At 47.2% G+C, this 16,955-nt stretch overlaps 1 protein-coding gene across 1 annotated transcript; it reads right to left on the bottom strand.

Moving 5' to 3' along the window:
- Window positions 1–4,522: 4,522 nt before the first annotated feature.
- On the bottom strand, window positions 4,523–14,928 carry CLDN16 (claudin 16). Its single transcript, XM_033148155.1, has 5 exons — window positions 14,793–14,928; window positions 10,789–10,891; window positions 10,045–10,209; window positions 6,520–6,711; window positions 4,523–4,756 (listed from the first exon to the last, which is right to left on the bottom strand). Exons 1-5 carry the CDS (start codon window positions 14,904–14,906, stop codon window positions 4,638–4,640), a joined length of 693 nt encoding a protein of 230 aa, XP_033004046.1. The 5' UTR covers window positions 14,907–14,928; the 3' UTR covers window positions 4,523–4,637.
- Window positions 14,929–16,955: the final 2,027 nt, after the last annotated feature.

The raw sequence follows: 16,955 nt of genomic DNA, 5'->3' as shown, positions 1-16,955 counted from the left end.
TTGCGGGCAGCTGGAATCCTGCCACCTCTTTATGCCAGCGCCATTTCATCAGCCGGACGAGCTAATACGTTTTGCCAAAATGGCTTTTGAGGATTTCCGTTCGCCGATTTCCACGCTGCATTTCTGTAGCGTCAAATGAATTTTCTCTGGGCAGAGACGAGGAGTCAGCTCTTCGGATACTTTCTCTGCGTGGGAAGTGCTATTATTTTATTCCTGTGCAAGGAGCCGATTGGGTTTTGCTTTCAGATGAAAGGAGGGAACTGACAGCGGCTGGCAGGTGAGGGATCAAGCAGGCCTCACCCTGGGCAGTGCCAGCTTTGTATTTCCAGCAGAAATGACAGGGAAAGGTGCTGAAGTGATGGGGCTTGTGGCGGTAGGGAAGATTCTAAGGGCCTCCACTGTGGACTGTGAAAATCTGGAAAGGAGAGAGACGGACAAGCTCGTCCACTCTTGGCTTTGCTCCTAGGATGCTTTAACTTCCTTGGCCAGGTGAGGGTGCTAAAAACTGGCTAGAGACTCCCTTTCAGGTGTCCAAGGCAGCTAGCTGGGCCAGGCCAGGGGTCCCCAAACTAAGGCCCGGGGGCCGGATGTGGCCCAATCGCCTTCTCAAACCGGCCCGCGGATGGTCTGGGAATCAGCGTGTTTTTACATGAGTAGAATGTGTCCTTTTATTTAAAATGCATCTCTTGGTTATTTGTGGGGCATAGGAATTCATTCATTTTTTTTTCCAAAATATAGTCTGGCCCCCCCACAAGGTCTGAGGGACAGTGGACCGGCCCCCTGCTGAAAAAGTTTGCTGAGCCCTGGGTCAGGCTGCTTTCTGGCGACCCTGTGCAAGGAAATCGCATACCCTCCAACATTTCTCCAATGAAAATAGGGACGCCCCATTTCGTAACGATAACTGTACTGTTTATACCCCGCACATCTTCCTGGGTTGCCCCAGCCACTCTGGGCAGCTTCCATCGTATATAAAAACATAATAAAATCTTAAACCTTAAAAAAAAAACTTCCCTATACAGAATTGCCTTCTGACAGCTCGGGGGTCGGATAACTCCATACCCTCCAACACTTCTCCGATGAAAATAGGGACATCCTAAGGAAAAGGAGGACATTCCAGGATCAGAAACCGGGACGACTTTTCTAAATCAGGGATGTCCCTGGAAAATAGGGACACTCAGAGGGTCTGAAATCATCCTGTTGGAAGTAAATCTCTGTTTTGCAAATAAAAAGGAAACAGCCTTTCGATGTGTCTCCCACCTCCCACTGCTCCATGGCTAGAAAGGAGAGAAGGGATAAGCTCTTCCCACCAGGCATATCAACTTTGGTCTTATCAGCACTTACCTTTACACCACATTTTAAGTCACAGGTTTGGGCTTTCTTGGAATGACTGAGGACGAAGGGGAGGAGCTGTGCTGCTTTTGGGATGACAATGCGGTGAAATCTGCAGCCTCCTCTATGTCTCAAATCTCAATGGAAACATGGCCCTGAGTGAGCGGTTAGAACCCTCCAGAGTCTCATGCACTGTTATGCAGAGACTGTGTGTGCAAGTTCTGGAAGGCGCCAGGCGAGAGTCCAGGGAACACCGAACGAGCGTGCTGAGTGAGCGAGGGTGCCTGTGCTGCTCCAGCCGAGCGTCGGCTCTGTTTTTTCCCTTTTAGCCTGCAGGTGCCGAATTCGGCAGGGCGCCAGAAGGCTAATAGGGAAAAAACTGAGCCGACGCTCAGCAGGAGCTGTGTGTGCACCCTTGCTCGGTCGGCACAGGCCCTCTCGCTCGGTGTGCTGCCTGTCGTGGCCACGGCAGCACGAAGCAGCCAGCTGAGTCGGGAGGCACCGCATCCAGCCTCCGCCTCTTCCCCGCTTGAAGAGCCGCCCACCAGCACCTCCAGCCCGTGTGGTGTAGTGGTTAAGAGTGGTAAACTCGTAATCTGGTGAACCGGGTTCGTGTCTCCCCTCCTCCACATGCAGCTGCTGGGTGACCTTGGGCTAGTCACACTTCTTTGAAGTCTCTCAGCCCCACTCACCTCACAGAGGGTTTGTTGTGGGGGAGGAAGGGAAAGGAGAATGTGAGCCGCTTTGAGACTCCTTTGGATAGTGATAGAGTGGGATATCAAATCCAAACTCTTCTTCTAAAAAAAGCTCTACAACTCTGGGAAAGTGGGGGGGGGGGGCGTGACTGAGGGATCTTTGCACCACGGCGCCGGATATGCTTAAGATGGCCCTGTGTGTGTGTGTGTGTGTGTGTGTGTGTGCAACTTTTCTAATGTTATCTTCCTTAGTGGGTCATGCAGACCGCTGTTCTGAATAATGCTTTTTAGAGGGCATTGGGGCGTGTTTATGGAACCAAGGGGTGGGGTCCCCCCCAAAAGATTGGGGACTGCAGTTGTGGAGGGTCTGTGTCAAAGAATTAGGAGAAGGAGGGGGACAAAGTATGCTGGAGACTTGTAGTGGTTTGGAATATCTGTTTATTTACACATATACAGGTTGGGGAGGTAGCAGGCAAGTAACCCCAAAAGCAGCATTGATTCCTAAGAATTGCCCCCAAAACATCCCTTTTTGCATGCCACCAATTCTGAGTGTTGGGCTGCTGTTGTCCTTTTCCAGAAGAGACCCTCATATGTGTTTTGGACTTCCCTGCACCCATGGGATGGCCAGTGTCAGATTTATGTATAGGCTAAGTAGGCTGAGAGACGCGGGTGGCGCTGTGGTCTAAACCACAGAGCCTAGGGCTTGATGATCAGAAGGTCGGCGGTTCAAATCCCCATGATGGGGTGAACTCCCGTTGCTCAGTCCCAGCTCCTGCCCACCCAGCAGTTGAAAGCATGTCAAAAGTGCAAGTAGATAAATAGGTACCGCTCTGGCGGGAAGGTAAACAGCGTTTCCATGCGCTGCTCTGGTTTGCCAGAAGCGACTTAGTATGCTGGCCACATGACCCGGAAGCTGTACGCCGGCTCCCTTGGCCAATAAAGCGAGATGAGTGCTGCAACCCCAGAGTTGTCTGCGACTGGACCTAATGGTCAAGGGTCCCTTTACCTTTACCTTAAGTAGGCTGAATAAGTTTTGCATTTTCACCTGTACGTGAGACAAAGCCACAGGTTTACAGCAGATCACTCTCTGTCTCATACAGACCTTGATCAAATTATATACAAGGAAAAAATTCAGATGGCCTTTCCGAATGTGGAAGCAATCTTGCGGCTATTTCTTAGCTTCATGGTCACTGAGGCGTTTTTCAAGACTCAAGAGAATTAAAAACGAATTAAGGGCCACGATATCTCAAGAGAGGTTATCCACACTGAGCTTTCTGTACATTGAAAGTGACAAACTTAAGCAAAATTTTCTGATGTTTTCTGATGTCCTTTAGAGGAGAAATTGTGAATTGCAGAATTTTAAATACCCATCAGCACCCTTGGCTTCACTCAGTTTTGTTCATAACACTTCTTCCATTTTCTTCTAGTCGTGAGGGTGGGGGGTTGGGAGGGACCACACAAGTGGAGTAGCCGAGGGCCGCTCTTCATCTAAATCTGGCCCTGGGGATGGCATCCGACCAACGAGTGCCATGCACATTCAGACCCCCACAAGCAGGAGAGGGTGTGCTGCGGAAGGGGAGCCCTGAAGTCAGCTGACGAGGCACACATTGAAGGCTGCATCAAACAGCCACATTTCTTGGGCTATGGAATCATAGAACCAGGGGCGTAGCAAGGAGGGGCGTAGGGGGCGGTCTGCCCCACGTTCCATAATGGAGGGGGTGACAAATTATCAATTATCATAAAAACTTTTTTTTAATGCCTGCTCCAAAGGTCTTATCTTACTATACTAGGGATTATATATCTGTATATGAAATTTCATGCATATCGGTTAATATCTTGACCCTTCTCCACAAAAATAGCTGTTCACTTGGCTGTTTTCCTATGTCATGAAGGCTGAAATTTCAGTTCAGTGGAGCACTTACTGTTCCCAACCCTAACCCTGTGGAAAGCCATCTCATTAGACTTTAAATTGATTTTGAGATGTTTTTAGGAGGTAATTTAATGATTGTTTGATTTTATACCAATGTTATGTATCTGATGTTAGCCACCCTGAGCCCGACTTCGGCCGGGGAAGGCGGGATATAAATAAAAGTTTTTTTATTATTATTACTTGTTATTATTCCTTTGTAAGAAAATATGAAATAACGTAAAACCATTTTTGCAAGGGGGGAATCAATGGGGGGGGGGTTGACAAGAAATTTTCCGCACCGGGTACCACCTGACCTTCCTACGCCTCTGGGGGGGGGCAGGTTGAGAAAAATATTTTTTTGCCCCCGGGTACCAATTTACCTTGCTATGCCCCTGCATAGAACTGTAGAGTTGGAAAGGGGGCAGCGGGCCATCTAGTCCAATCCCCTGCCATTTGGCCACTTGAGATAAATTATGGGTGTTTCCCAGGACCCACTGCATTAACCATAGGCATGATTCTCAAAAGAAACTAACAGACGTGTGTTAGGCATGAGAGGATGTCCTGAACATGGTTGGTGGAAACAGCCAAAGTCCTTGGGACTGAATCACAGCCTCTGCAACACACTTTCTGTCATGTGGGGCAGCCCCATAAGTCACCAAGGAGGTGAGCCAAGTTCCTCCTCTCCTCTCAGCATCTCCCCTTCCTCACACTCTGGTGTCCATGGCATACATTTTGGCAGTAGTCGTCTGGGAGGCTGGATGGTACAGGCTGCTCATCCCAGGAGGGGAATAAGTCTTCCGCAACGAACTGCTTGCACCAACATCTGTAGCCCAGAGACCGGGAAAGGGAGAGAAACACACAAAAAACACTGCTGGTTAGAAGGTGGGGCAGGAATCGCCGTAGAATTGCACAGATGGAAGGTAACCTCAAAGGCCATCCAATCCAGCCCCTTGCAATACAGGAATCACAGCTAAAGGGTCCCCAAAAGTGTGTCTTGATTTCAGGAAGGTTTTTGACAACGTTTCCCATGACATTCTTGCAGGGAAGCTGGTAAAATGTGGTTGGGCAAAATTACTGCTAGATGGATTTGTCGCTGGTTGACTGACCAAACCCAAAGAGGGCTCACAAATTTTAAAGAAGACTGGGGAACGTTTCTGGAATATATGGGAAATAATTGTGTGCAGCTGAAAACGCTGGCAGCATTAAGATAAATTCAACAGTGTAAATAAGTTTTGATGGATGCAATAATGGAATACTGATTTTTTTGTAAAATATGCAAGGATTGAAGGTATGTCAAATGAACCATGGAAAGAGAAGAAGGGAAATCCTCGGTATCTTAAGGATGTAGAATATTTGAAATTGTAAAACAGAAAATTTAATACAAACTATATATAAAACAAAAACGAAGAGTGGTCTCTAATGGTTCCTCATCACCCTGGAAAAAAGTGACAAGTGGGTCAGACTCGAACCAATGGATTCAAGTGACAAGAAAGAAGGGTCCAACTAAACATCAGGAATAATTTTCTGATGCTAAGAGCCGTTTGACAGTGGAAAGGACTCCCTCAGAAAGTGATGGACTCTCCTCCCATGGAGGTTTTTAAGCAGAGGTTGAATGGCCATCCATCATGGATGCTTTTGTTGAGATTCCTGCATTGTGAGGGTTGGAATAGAAGACCCTTGGGGTCCCTTCCAACTCTACAATTTGATGGATCTACTGCTGGATGGTTCTCCAACCTTTGCTTAAAAACCTCCAGTGAAGGAGAAGCCACCGTCTTCCGAGGTCATAGAATTGTAGGGTTGGAAAGGACCCCCCCAAAGGCCATCTAGCCCAGCTCCCTGCAATGCATCGCTGCTTCATAGAATCATAGAGTTGGAAGAGACCCCAAGGGCCATCCAGTCCAACCCCCTGCCAAGCAGGAAACACCACCAAAGCATTCCTGACAGATGGCTGTCAAGCCTCTGCTTAAAGACCTCCAAAGAAGGAGACTCCACCACACTCCTTGGCAGCAAATTCCACTGTCCAACAGCTCTTACTAATGTTTAGGTGGAATCTTCTTTCTTGTAGTTTGAATCCATTGCCCCATGTCCGCTTCTCTGGAGCAGCAGAAAACAACCTTTCTCCCTCCTCTAGATGACATCCTTTGATATATTTGAACATGGCTATCATAACACCCCTTAACCTTCTCTTCTCCTGCCTAAACTTACCCAGCTCCCTAAGCCGTTCCTCATAAGGCATCGTTTCCAGGCCTTTGACCATTTTCGTTGCCCTCTTCATCCTTTTGATTCTAGCTGCTTGCTGGAATTCAGTATACCCAGGCCTCTTAGGGGGAAACTGGAAGCTGGGCCAGGTGGTGGGAGAGATAATCTATTCACTAACCTCAGGAACAGAAGAAGCAGCCTTATACTGAGTCAGAACATCTGGCTCAGTGTTGTCTACACTGACTTGGCAGCAGCTCTCCGGGATTTCAGACAAGGGGAGCATTTTATGGGCACATTTCAGGGAACAGCGACTTGATGGCACACAGGTGTGATTTGGGATGGCCTAGAACATTTTACATGGCAGACTCCTCCATCATCAGCTCTTACCTCTGAAGAGATACATGCAGCAGGTTAGCAAGGAGCCAGATAAGAAGCATCCGAGAGAGCCGCTCAGCCCCAGCCAACACGACCACCCGAATTTGTACTGGATGCCCACAAAGACATTGTGCAAAACCAGAGTCGAGCGCTCCACATAGACGCTGATGGCGTACCAGACGGATCCAATGAGCCCAGGGACACCTGCAAGAAACAGAGCAAGCACCAGATGTTACCTGCCCCGTTTGGGGTATTATCCTCCGCTGATCCACAGGTGACCCTCCTCTGTGGTCTTTGACACTGAAAATGAGATGTGCCTGCCTGCAGATTTGTGAAAAAACAAGCAGGGAGATGATATGGTTTCTTGCTCTTGTGGTTTTATGTTTCCCTGTGTTTTATGAATGTTTTTATGTAACATTTATATGGGCTTATAGCCATAATAAATAAATCTATCTGTCTATCTATCTGTCTACTTGAGAGTCCCATGGACTGCAAGAAGATCAAACCTATCCATTCTCAAGGAAATCGGCCCTGAGTGCTCACTAGAAGGACAGATCCTGAAGTTGAGGCTCCAGTACTTTGGCCACCTCATGAGAAGAGAAGACTCCCTGGAAAAGACCCTGATGTTGGGAAAGATGGAGGGCACAAGGAGAAGGGGACGACAGAGGATGAGATGGCTGGACAGTGTTCTCGAAGCGACTGGCATGAGTCTGATCAAACTGCAAGAGGCAGTGGAAGACAGGAGTGCCTGGCATTTTCTGGTCCATGGGGTCATGAAGAGTCGGACACGACTGAAGGACTGAACAACAACAACAATCTGTCTATCTATCAAGCAGGGAGGAGGAGGAGGAGGAGGAGGAGGAGGAGACTGAAGAGCATCTGTTGTGCTTGTTTATTATTATTAACTTCAGAAGTGTCTTGTATACAGGTCAAATAGATGCCCTTCCCCACTGTTTGAGCAAACGGAAATTGCGTCTTTGGCTAAAAATGTGTTCATGCCATTAGCAACAACCAGCCCCACAAAATCCTCCAATCTCTGCCTCTCCGGGTAAGAAAGAAATTATTTATCCCTACGATGATGCTACAATCAACTTGCACTTCCCTTACTATGTGGTTCCCTAGATCAGATGGGTGGGAGGTCACCTGCTCTTGATGGGGTTACGTTTCCTCTGAAGGAACAGGTTCATAGCTTGGGGGTCCTTCTGGATCGTTTGCTGTCGCTCGAGGCTCAGGTGGCCTCAGTGGCCCAGAGTGCCTTCCATCAGCTTCAGCTGGTGGCCCAGCTACGCCCCTATCTGGACAAGAATAGCCTAACTACTGTCTGTGCTCTGGTAACCTATGGGTTAGATTACTGCAATGCATTATAAATGGGGCTGCCTCTGAAGACGGGTCAGAAACTTCAGCTGGTACAGAATTTGCAGGGCTAATGTAACCTTGAATTTCTCAACCACAATACCCAACCACCCTGCAGTGTGGATATCTGCAAAGCATGGTTTTATTTGCATGGGCAGGACATTCCCCCCCCCCACCCCTGTAATAATAGTAATAATTTAATATATATTTTTGTACCGCACCCATCTGACTGGGTTGTCCAGGCCACTGTGGTTACATGGTCTGTTAAAATGCATTAAACTAAATCATAGGAGCAACAGAACCCCAGAATACATGGCAGTGAGTGCAGAAGTCATCCAGCACTGAGAGAGATAGAGAGAAAGAGAAAGAGAGAGAGAGAGAGAGAGAGAGAGAGAGAGAGAGAAGGAGGAGGAGGAGGAGGAGGAGGAGGAGGAGGAGGAAAGGACAAGCTTCTAGATTATGTGGCTTTGAAGAGATTAGGAAAAGCATCTAGGAAATGCCAGATGAAATTCTATAGAACAGTATGATGGGCAGGATGCTGATTCCCCCCCCCCAAAAAAAAAGGACAGGAAAGTTTCTGCAAAGGTGGTTCGTTTGCATAATTTATCCAGGTCACAGATTCCAGCTTTGCCTTGTGTGGAATTTGAATTCTTTCGCACGGCTGCACCCGCAACCTCCGACCCAGGAGGGCTTTCCGTTTAATCCCTGCAGCTCTACGAAAGGTAAAATCCTCTGCTTAATTCGTACCCCTGGGGGGGGGTTCATTCACCACCGCATGCTCTGAATTTGGAAAGGCAGCTGAGATGCACCCTGCAAACATCCCACACTCCAGAACGGGGAGGCGCTGCGGTTTTCTTGGGGGAGGTTTTCAGCATTGAAGGGTGCAGGATCCACTCCAGGCTTCTCTGGGCATCACCCTGACCATTGCCCCACATCACGCCAGACCTGGAAGATGTTTGCGCTCTGCACGTGGTTTTGGGTCAGTGCGTCACTTTTCAAGGTCTGAGCCACAGTGCTGAAATGAGGTCCTATTGCTGAACACAGTGCTGTAAAAGCACTGGAGACTATACAAGAATTTGGGCAAGTAGCAGGCTTCAAATTGAATAAAACTAAAACCAAAGTTTTAGCAAAAAATCTGACATTGGAAGAAAAAGATAGATTACAAATAGCTACAGGGCTAGGCTTTGCTAAGAAAGTGTTTAACTTTATTAACCTGGGTGTTAATATGACGGCAAAAAAATTAAATCTATATAAAGATATTTATGATAAAATATGGAATGAGATAAAAAGAGATTTAGAAATCTGGACAAATTTGAAGTTATCTATGTTAGGTCGAATTTCAGTGATAAAGATGAATGTATTGCCAAAAATGTTATTTTTATTTCAAACTTTACCAATTATTGATAAAATGGATTGTTGCACCTATCCAACCTCTCAAAATTTCAACACCTCTTGCGATGGTTTGTCCCCTTTCCCCTTTAACAGCACAAATTCTACAAAACAAAATAAAATAAAAAATTCCTTCCAGTAGCACCTTAGAGACCATCTAAGTTTGTTCTTGGTATGAGCTTTAGTGTGCATGCACACTTCTTCAGATACATGCTTTCGTGCATGCACACGAAAGCTCATACCAAGAACAAACTTAGTTGGTCTCTAAGGTGCTACTGGAAGGAATTTTCTATTTTATTTTGTTTTGACTATGGCAGACCAACACGGCTACCCACCTGTAAATTCTACAAACACCCTCCGTATCTCCTCAAAATCATTTCTCTTGCATATTCCCCGTTTTACCTTAATGGCACAAGTTAATTTACTGCTAATAGCTAAATTCCACACCTCTTCATACAATTCTTCCATTTTATATTCTGCTTGCCCCTTCCACTTCCTGGCTATAATAATTTGTGCATCTGTCAATAAATTTGCCTCTCGCACTGCGAGAGGCAGTGAAGGATAGGCGTGCCTGGCGTACTCTGGTCCATGGGGTCACGAAGAGTCGGACACGACTGAACGACTGAACAACAACAACAATAAATTTGTGAGCAAGTCCTTCATAGCCTGTGGACCTTCCACCCCATCGTAAATTGATAATAATTTCGCATTATTATCACTTTAACATTTTAACTCCTTCTATCTCCCAGCCCCAGCCCCACCCGATCCAGGTCACAGCTTTCTGCGGCCAACTACCTCCCGTTAGTAGAGCCAGTCCAGCTATGAAGCAGATTTGGGTTTTGATTCCAGGTTCGTCCGTAAGGAATTTCACACAGTCCAGACCTAGGAGGAGGAAGGTGAACCCGAAGCCAGCCAGGATGTCAGCCGTGATGAGCATCGCTCGGGTCAGGACCAGTTTCACTGCAAAACAAGAAAGAGCCTGGAGGCAGAAGGGAGGAACTCTGGTGTGGTGCAGTGGTTAGAGTGACAGAGCAGGACCTGGGAGACCAGGGTTCGAATCCCTCCTTGGCCGTGGAGCTCAGTGGGTGACCTTGAGCCCAGGCGCTGCCTCTCAGACTGGCCTACCTCACAGGGCTGTTGTAGGGACTAAATGAGGAGGGTGGGAGAGAACCATGGACGCCAGCCACTTTAAGTGCCTTGGGGGGGGGGAATGTGATATTTTAATGCAATAAATAAATAAATATCATTTCAGATCATTATGACATCAGCATAATGATTCCAGAGCAGTGAACAGCAGGCAACTCAGCTAAATGTGTTTTATCTTTATGCAGCTGTTTATATGATGAATTATACGTGGTTTTGATATTATTAAAGTGAAAACCAAATAAAACAAACAAACAAACCCCAAGTTTCTCAGCTTATGGTGACCTGTCCCAGTAAACGCTTTCCCTAAGACCTGTTTCCTTCAGAATTGATCCAGTTAATAATAATAATAATAATAATAATAATAATAATAATAATAAATTGCAGCAGACGTACCTGGGTGCTCAGCCAATATGGAGTCATATTCATCGCAGGTGGTTATCCCATCAAAGGCATTGGTGACGCATTCCCACCAAAGACCACGGCAGGTAGCGCTCAACTATGTGGGAGAAAGTGACCATCATCCTTATTTAGGGGCGTAGCAAGGTAAATTGGTACCCGGGGGCAAAACAATTTTTGTCAACCCCCCCCCCCAGAGGCGTAGGAAGGTCAGGTGGTACCCGGTGCGGAAAATTTCTTGTCAACTCCCCCATTGATCCCCCCCCCCGCAAAAATGGTTTTACGTTATTTCATATTTTCTTACAAAGGAATAATAACAAGTAATAATAATAATAAAACTTTTATTTATATCCCACCCTCCCCAGCCGAAGTCGGGCTCAGGGTGGCTAACACCAGATACATAACGTTGGTATAAAATCAAACAATAATTAAATTACCTCCTAAAAACATCTCAAAATCAAATGAAAGTCTAATTAGATGGCTTTCCACAGGGTTAGGGTTGGGAACAGTAAGTGCTCCACGGAACTGAAATTTCAGCCTTCACGACATAGGAAAACAGCCAAGTGAACAGCTATTTTTGTGGAGGAGGGTCAAGATATTAACCAATATGCATGAAATTTCATATATAGCTGTATAATCCCTAGTATAGTAAGATAAGACCTTCGGAGCAGGCATTTTCCTTTTTTTTTAAAAAAAATATATATTCAATTTTTATTTTCCAAAAAAAATTGTTCCTTGGTAATTTGTCACCCCCTCCATTATGGAAACCGGGGCGGCCCGCCCACCTTGCTACGTCCCTGTCCTTATTACTACAAGGACCTCCCCCAAGGAGCCTACAGTTTCAGTTTGAGTGGCCATGCAGCCAGGTTGGGCTACATGACCTTTGGGGAACCCTTCCAGCTCTCGGCCATTCTTTTATTCTGTGTGCCCCAGTCAACACAGAGGGTGGTTCCTTCTGTGGAGGAGTCCTCTGTCTATGTGAAGGGCTGTGTTGTCCCAGAGGAAGGGCTGTAGTTCAGGGTAATATCCCACCATTTCTGCACAGTTGCAGTTACAGGTGGGTAGCCGTGTTGGTCTGCCATAGTCAAAACAAAATCGAAAATTCTTTCTAGTAGCACCTTAGAGACCAACTGAGTTTGTTCCTGGTATGAGCTTTCGTGTGCATGCACACTTCTTCAGAAGTGTGGTATCTGAAGAAGTGTGCATGCACACGAAAGCTCATACCAGGAACAAACTCAGTTGGTCTCTAAGGTGCTACTAGAAAGAATTTTCGATTTCTGCACAGTGGGACTCAAATAAAAAACCGTATAAGGTGATATTCAGAAGCCTAAAAATAATAGTTGTAAAGCAATTAAACTCTAACGGAATTAAAGAAATATATAAAAAACCAGGTATATTAAAATGCAGAGATTAAAAACAGAATAAATGGGGTGAGCAGAAGGTCCCAGGTACATCTTCAGGCAGGGCTAGAGGGAGCTCTGTGCCCGATATCCAGGAGAGCCTCTGCCAGCCAGGGTAGACACTACAGAGCAGGATGGACCAATGGCCTGACTCAGTAGGCAGCAGCTTTCTGTCTTCCGGTCTGGTCCACAGGGGAAGCAGCAGCAGAAGTAACAGCCTTGAAGCTGCCAGAGATGGATTGCGTTTCTATTTAAATCCGAGTATCTCTCTTTCCCCTTTTGCCTTGCATAATTTTATACACCTCTGCCATATCCTCCCCCTCGCTCACATTTTATCTCTTAAAAAACCCCAAACATTGTTACCTTTCCCCTCTAAAGCCCCCACCCCACCCCACCCCCAGGATGGAGGCTGCACGCATTTCAGCTGGGAAAACAATCCCAGGGCTACTGAGCAGAGAGGGTTCATGGAAATTTCGCCTAAAACCAGCTCGGTTCTGCAACCTAAAGCCAGGCGCTGAAATTCACCCTAAGCGCTGAAACTGGGGGATATTCCCATAAACTTGGAAAGATGCAAATTTGGGGGTGGGAAGAAAGAAAAGTGATCTGGGCGGATAGCCTGGTCTGGAGCCCCCTCCTCTTTCCTTCCTTAATTCCGTCCCCCCCTCTCTCCCCCCCTTTTCCCTTCCTTCCTTCCTTCCTTCCTTTTCTCTTCCCTGCTTCCCCCCTCCTTTTCTCCTTCTCTTCCTTCTTCTTTGTATCTCTCTCCTTCGTTCCTTCCTTCGCGCAAAGCCCTTCCTCGGCACTGCTTGCTGAGCCAGCGTCTGGCCGCCCTGATCCGACGCCGGCTCCTTCCCAGGGAACACGGCTCATTAACCCCCCCATCCCCATATTTAGGGATGCAATGACCCGCTTAGGTGGCGAGATCAACTCATTCTGTCAGGTATTAATGCTGGAGGCCCTTCGCCGAGCGCGTTGGTATTCAGACGCAGCGCCGGGACGCGCCAAGCCTGAATGCGCTTAACCCTGAGTGCGCATTAATGAAACACCGAGGAGGAGAGGGGGGGAGACGTGGCCCAACTGGAGGTGCCTTTGAACCGCGGGCGCAAGGTTAAAGAAAAACAAAACCCCTTGCTTTTGGATTTCCCAATTTCCCCTAAGTATAGAGAGAAGCAGCTTGTGAAAGTTGACATTTCTGGGTTCCCTTTGCAGTCACGGGTGACATCGCCCGGGGGGCCCCCAAGCGACCCAGCAGTCGCTTCAGTAGCCGGGTGGCCTTGCATGCAGAAGGCCTTGGGTTCAATCCGGTGGGGCTGGGAGAGGCTCCCTTCCCGACACCCTGGGCAGCTGCTGCCAGTCAGCGTAGGCTAAGCTGGAATCATAGAACTGGAGACTTGGAAGGGACCCCCAAGGGTCATCTGGCCCAACCCTCCAGTGCAGGGATTTGTGGCTGTTGTTAAATTTGGTTCACAACATAAAAATGTAAGCTAAAACCACAAAATATTTCTATTATTATTTGTTTGTTTTTAAAATTTGTATACCGCCCTATAAACATGCAGGTCCCAGGCCAGTTCACAGGATAAAATGGCAATATAAAAATACAAAATACAGCACATTTTAAAAGGGCATTGCGTGACAATCATCATATGTAATAAAAGAAGGCTGCTTCCTCTGTGAATTTCCCACTGCGCTGTGCATTTCCCTGCCTTTTTCCATCTGCTCAAACTGGTTTTGTTGTTGTTGTTCTTGTTGTTTGTTAATGTTTATTAGGAAGTTATTGATGGTGTTGATTATTATGTTTATTAGGAAGTTTATTAGGGACTTGCCTTGCACCAAATCACAGCATTGGTCTATTTTTCTCAGCCCTGCCTGGAATTGCCAGGGATCGAACATGGGATCTTCTGCATGTGAAGCAGGCTCCCTGCCCACTGGGCTATAGCCCCGTCCCATGTTACAAGTAACACGGATGAATTAAGGGTGCTATTTAAATAGATTAACAGCGGGAGTGGTTAGTGTGTCAGACTAGGACCTGGGAGACTAGGGTTCAAATCTCTGCTCAGTGAAGTCTCCCACCAGCCAGACTCTCTTCTGAGCTGATCGATGGGATGTTCTACTTATATGCAGAGCTTAACAATTTTTAAAGGGATGGCAAAGTTCTCACCATCTGGTTAAGAAACTATCTTAGCAGGAAGAGCACAGGAAAACAGCATTGCTGGTCAAAAACCTAAAGCATTCCATACTGACTTCACCCTCTCACGTTCCCTGGGGATAGCTCAGTCAGTAGAGCACAAGACTCTTGTTTTCCAGAGTCTTGGGTTCGCGTTCTACATTGGGCAAAAGTTTCCAGCCCTGCAGGGAGTTGAACTAGATGACCCTTCCAACTCTACAGTGCTATGATTCCTCCACCTTCCTGCCAACTCTCTCTTTTTCATTCTAAGGAAGACTCAGCCTTGAGCTCAGTCCAAAGTCCTTGCAGAAACCAGACCCATACATTCTGCTCCCACACTCACCACTGCTCCTCCTCACTCTGGAAAGCTGCGCCTAATGGATCTTAGCCAGCCGTGTGGCCGCTGGAGTCTCCCTCTCCCTTTCTTTTTGCCTTACCTCCAAGGAGTCGTCCGTGTTCACCATCCAACAGTCTGTCCAAGTCGCAGCAATCAGGAAGCCGGCAGAGAAGAAAGCCAAGAAGCAACCCACGTATTGGAGAAGGTGCTTCATTTCTACCCCAGGTCTTGGTGTGGGTCTGTCCCAACCTACAGCAAAGTCTTGGCTTTCTTTTTGCAAATGATCAACAGGTGATCAACAGGTCCCATAGCTTGAGCAGGCTGGAGCAGAGGGAGGCGGGGCCTTATGCCTGGCGCTAAGCAACCAAGACACAGCAACCAATCGCCAGGATTCAATTAGAGTCCTGCACTGCGCAGACCAACACCAGCACAGGGTCCACAAATACAGGATGGGTGACACCTGGCTTGAGAGCAGTACATGTGAAAAGGATCTAGGAGTCTTGGTAGACCATCAACTTGACATGAGTCAACAGTGTGATGCAGCAGCTAAAAAAGCCAATGCAATTCTGGGCTGCATCAATAGGAGTATAGCGTCTAGATCAAGGGAAGTAATAGTACCACTGTATTCTGCTCTGGTCAGACCTCACCTGGAATACTGTGCCCAGTTCTGGGCACCACAGTTCAAGAAGGATACTGACAAGCTGGAAGGTGTCCAGAGGAGGGCAACCAAAATGGCTCCAAGGCCTGGAAACGATGCCTTATGAGGAACGGCTTAGGGAGCTGGGTATGTTTAGCCTGGAGAAGAGAAGGTTAAGGGGTGATATGATAGCCATGTTCAAATATATCAAAGGATGTCATCTAGAGGAGGGAGAAAGGTTGTTTTCTGCTGCTCCAGAGAAGCAGACACAGGGCAATGGATTCAAACTACAAGAAAGAAGATTCCACCTAAACATTAGGAAGAACTTCCTGACAGTAAGAGCTGTTCGGCAGTGGAATTTGCTACCAAGGAGTGTGGTGGAGTCTCCTTCTTTGGAGGTCTTTAAGCAGAGGCTTGACAGCCATCTGTCAGGAATGCTTTGATGGTGTTTCCTGCTTGGCAGGGGGTTGGACTGGATGGCCCTTGTGGTCTCTTCCAACTCTAGGATTCTATGATTCTATGTTTCTATGTCTGTCTTCTGAACGTTTTCCACCAGGTGGCAGTAGCCTCTTCCTGCTCAGATACTGGTGTCAAAACTTAAAAGAAGGTTATGATTTGGAAGTTCTGGAGACAGACGATCCCATCATTTCACTTACGAACCACATTTGCAGCCACACAAATAGATCACCTCTCTCCTCCTCTAACACCCCTTCCTTCCTTCCTTCCTTCCTTCCTTCCTTTCCATGGGTAGTGGTGGTGTCCACTGAAATTTGGGAACTGTAGCACGAGGGCAAGGGAGGGGGGGAGAGCCCACTGCCTGGACAGCTGCACAGTTCTGGGTACCACAATTTAAGAAGGATGACAAGCTGGAATGTGTGCAGAGGAGAGTGACCGAAATGATCAAGGAGCTGGAAACCAAGCCTTATGAGGAACGGTTGAAGGAGCTGGGTATGTTTATGTTTAGCCTGGAGAAGAGACAGCCACCTTCTAAAGAGCTGTCACATGGAAGAGGGAGCAGGGCTGTTTTCTGTTGTGTTAGAGGGGAGGACACAAACCAATGGATTCAACTTCCTGAGAGCCAGAGCCCCTTGACAGTGGAATACACACCCTCAGAAGGTTCCATAGGTTAACTATGCACTGCATGGAGATATCCAAACCCTTGAGAAAGAACTTGATATTCAACAAGAGTAGGTGTGTTCAGGCAGCAGCGGCAGCAGCAGCAGCAAGAGACACACCTATTTCTGAACCAGCGGGTTAAGCAAATGAATCGGGTTCAGTTTCAGTGTGATGCCGGAAATGAACAGGAAAACTTTCTTGGTCCTGGTGCTTCGTTTAAAGTTGCCGCTTGGCTATTAACCCAAGTAATGTCACGGCACCTGCCCAGGTGAGCGATGTCTTGGATTACATTTCGCATACACGAAGGACGGCTTGATTTAAACCAAAACTCATGACGAACGGGTATGCTTAGCCTGTACAGTAGAAGGCTGAGAGGTGTTGGGTTAGCCATCTTTAAATACCTCAAATGCTGCCCCATGGAAGATGGAGCAATCTTGTTTTCTGCTGCCCCAGAGGGCAGGGCCCAAAGCAATGGATCCAAATTGCGAGGGAGGAGATTCCCACTAAACA

Source organism: Lacerta agilis, chromosome 5 (assembly GCF_009819535.1).
Source record: "Lacerta agilis isolate rLacAgi1 chromosome 5, rLacAgi1.pri, whole genome shotgun sequence".
In the NCBI taxonomy this organism is placed as follows: Eukaryota; Metazoa; Chordata; class Lepidosauria; order Squamata; family Lacertidae; genus Lacerta; species Lacerta agilis.
The sequence above is the reverse complement of the archived record's forward strand: the minus strand, read 5'-3'. Positions and strand labels throughout refer to the sequence as shown.

Excerpts from the sequence above, each read along its gene's own strand:
- CLDN16 (XM_033148155.1), bottom strand. The coding sequence starts at position 14,906 with ATGAAGCACCTTCTCCAATACGTGGGTTGCTTCTTGGCTTTCTTCTCT. Across the intron at positions 10,892-14,792 it reads ACACGGACGACTCCTTGGAG|TTGAGCGCTACCTGCCGTGG; the intron begins GTAAGGCAAAAA and ends TCTCCCACATAG. Across the intron at positions 4,757-6,519 it reads CTGCATGTATCTCTTCAGAG|ATGTTGGTGCAAGCAGTTCG; the intron begins GTAAGAGCTGAT and ends TCTGGGCTACAG.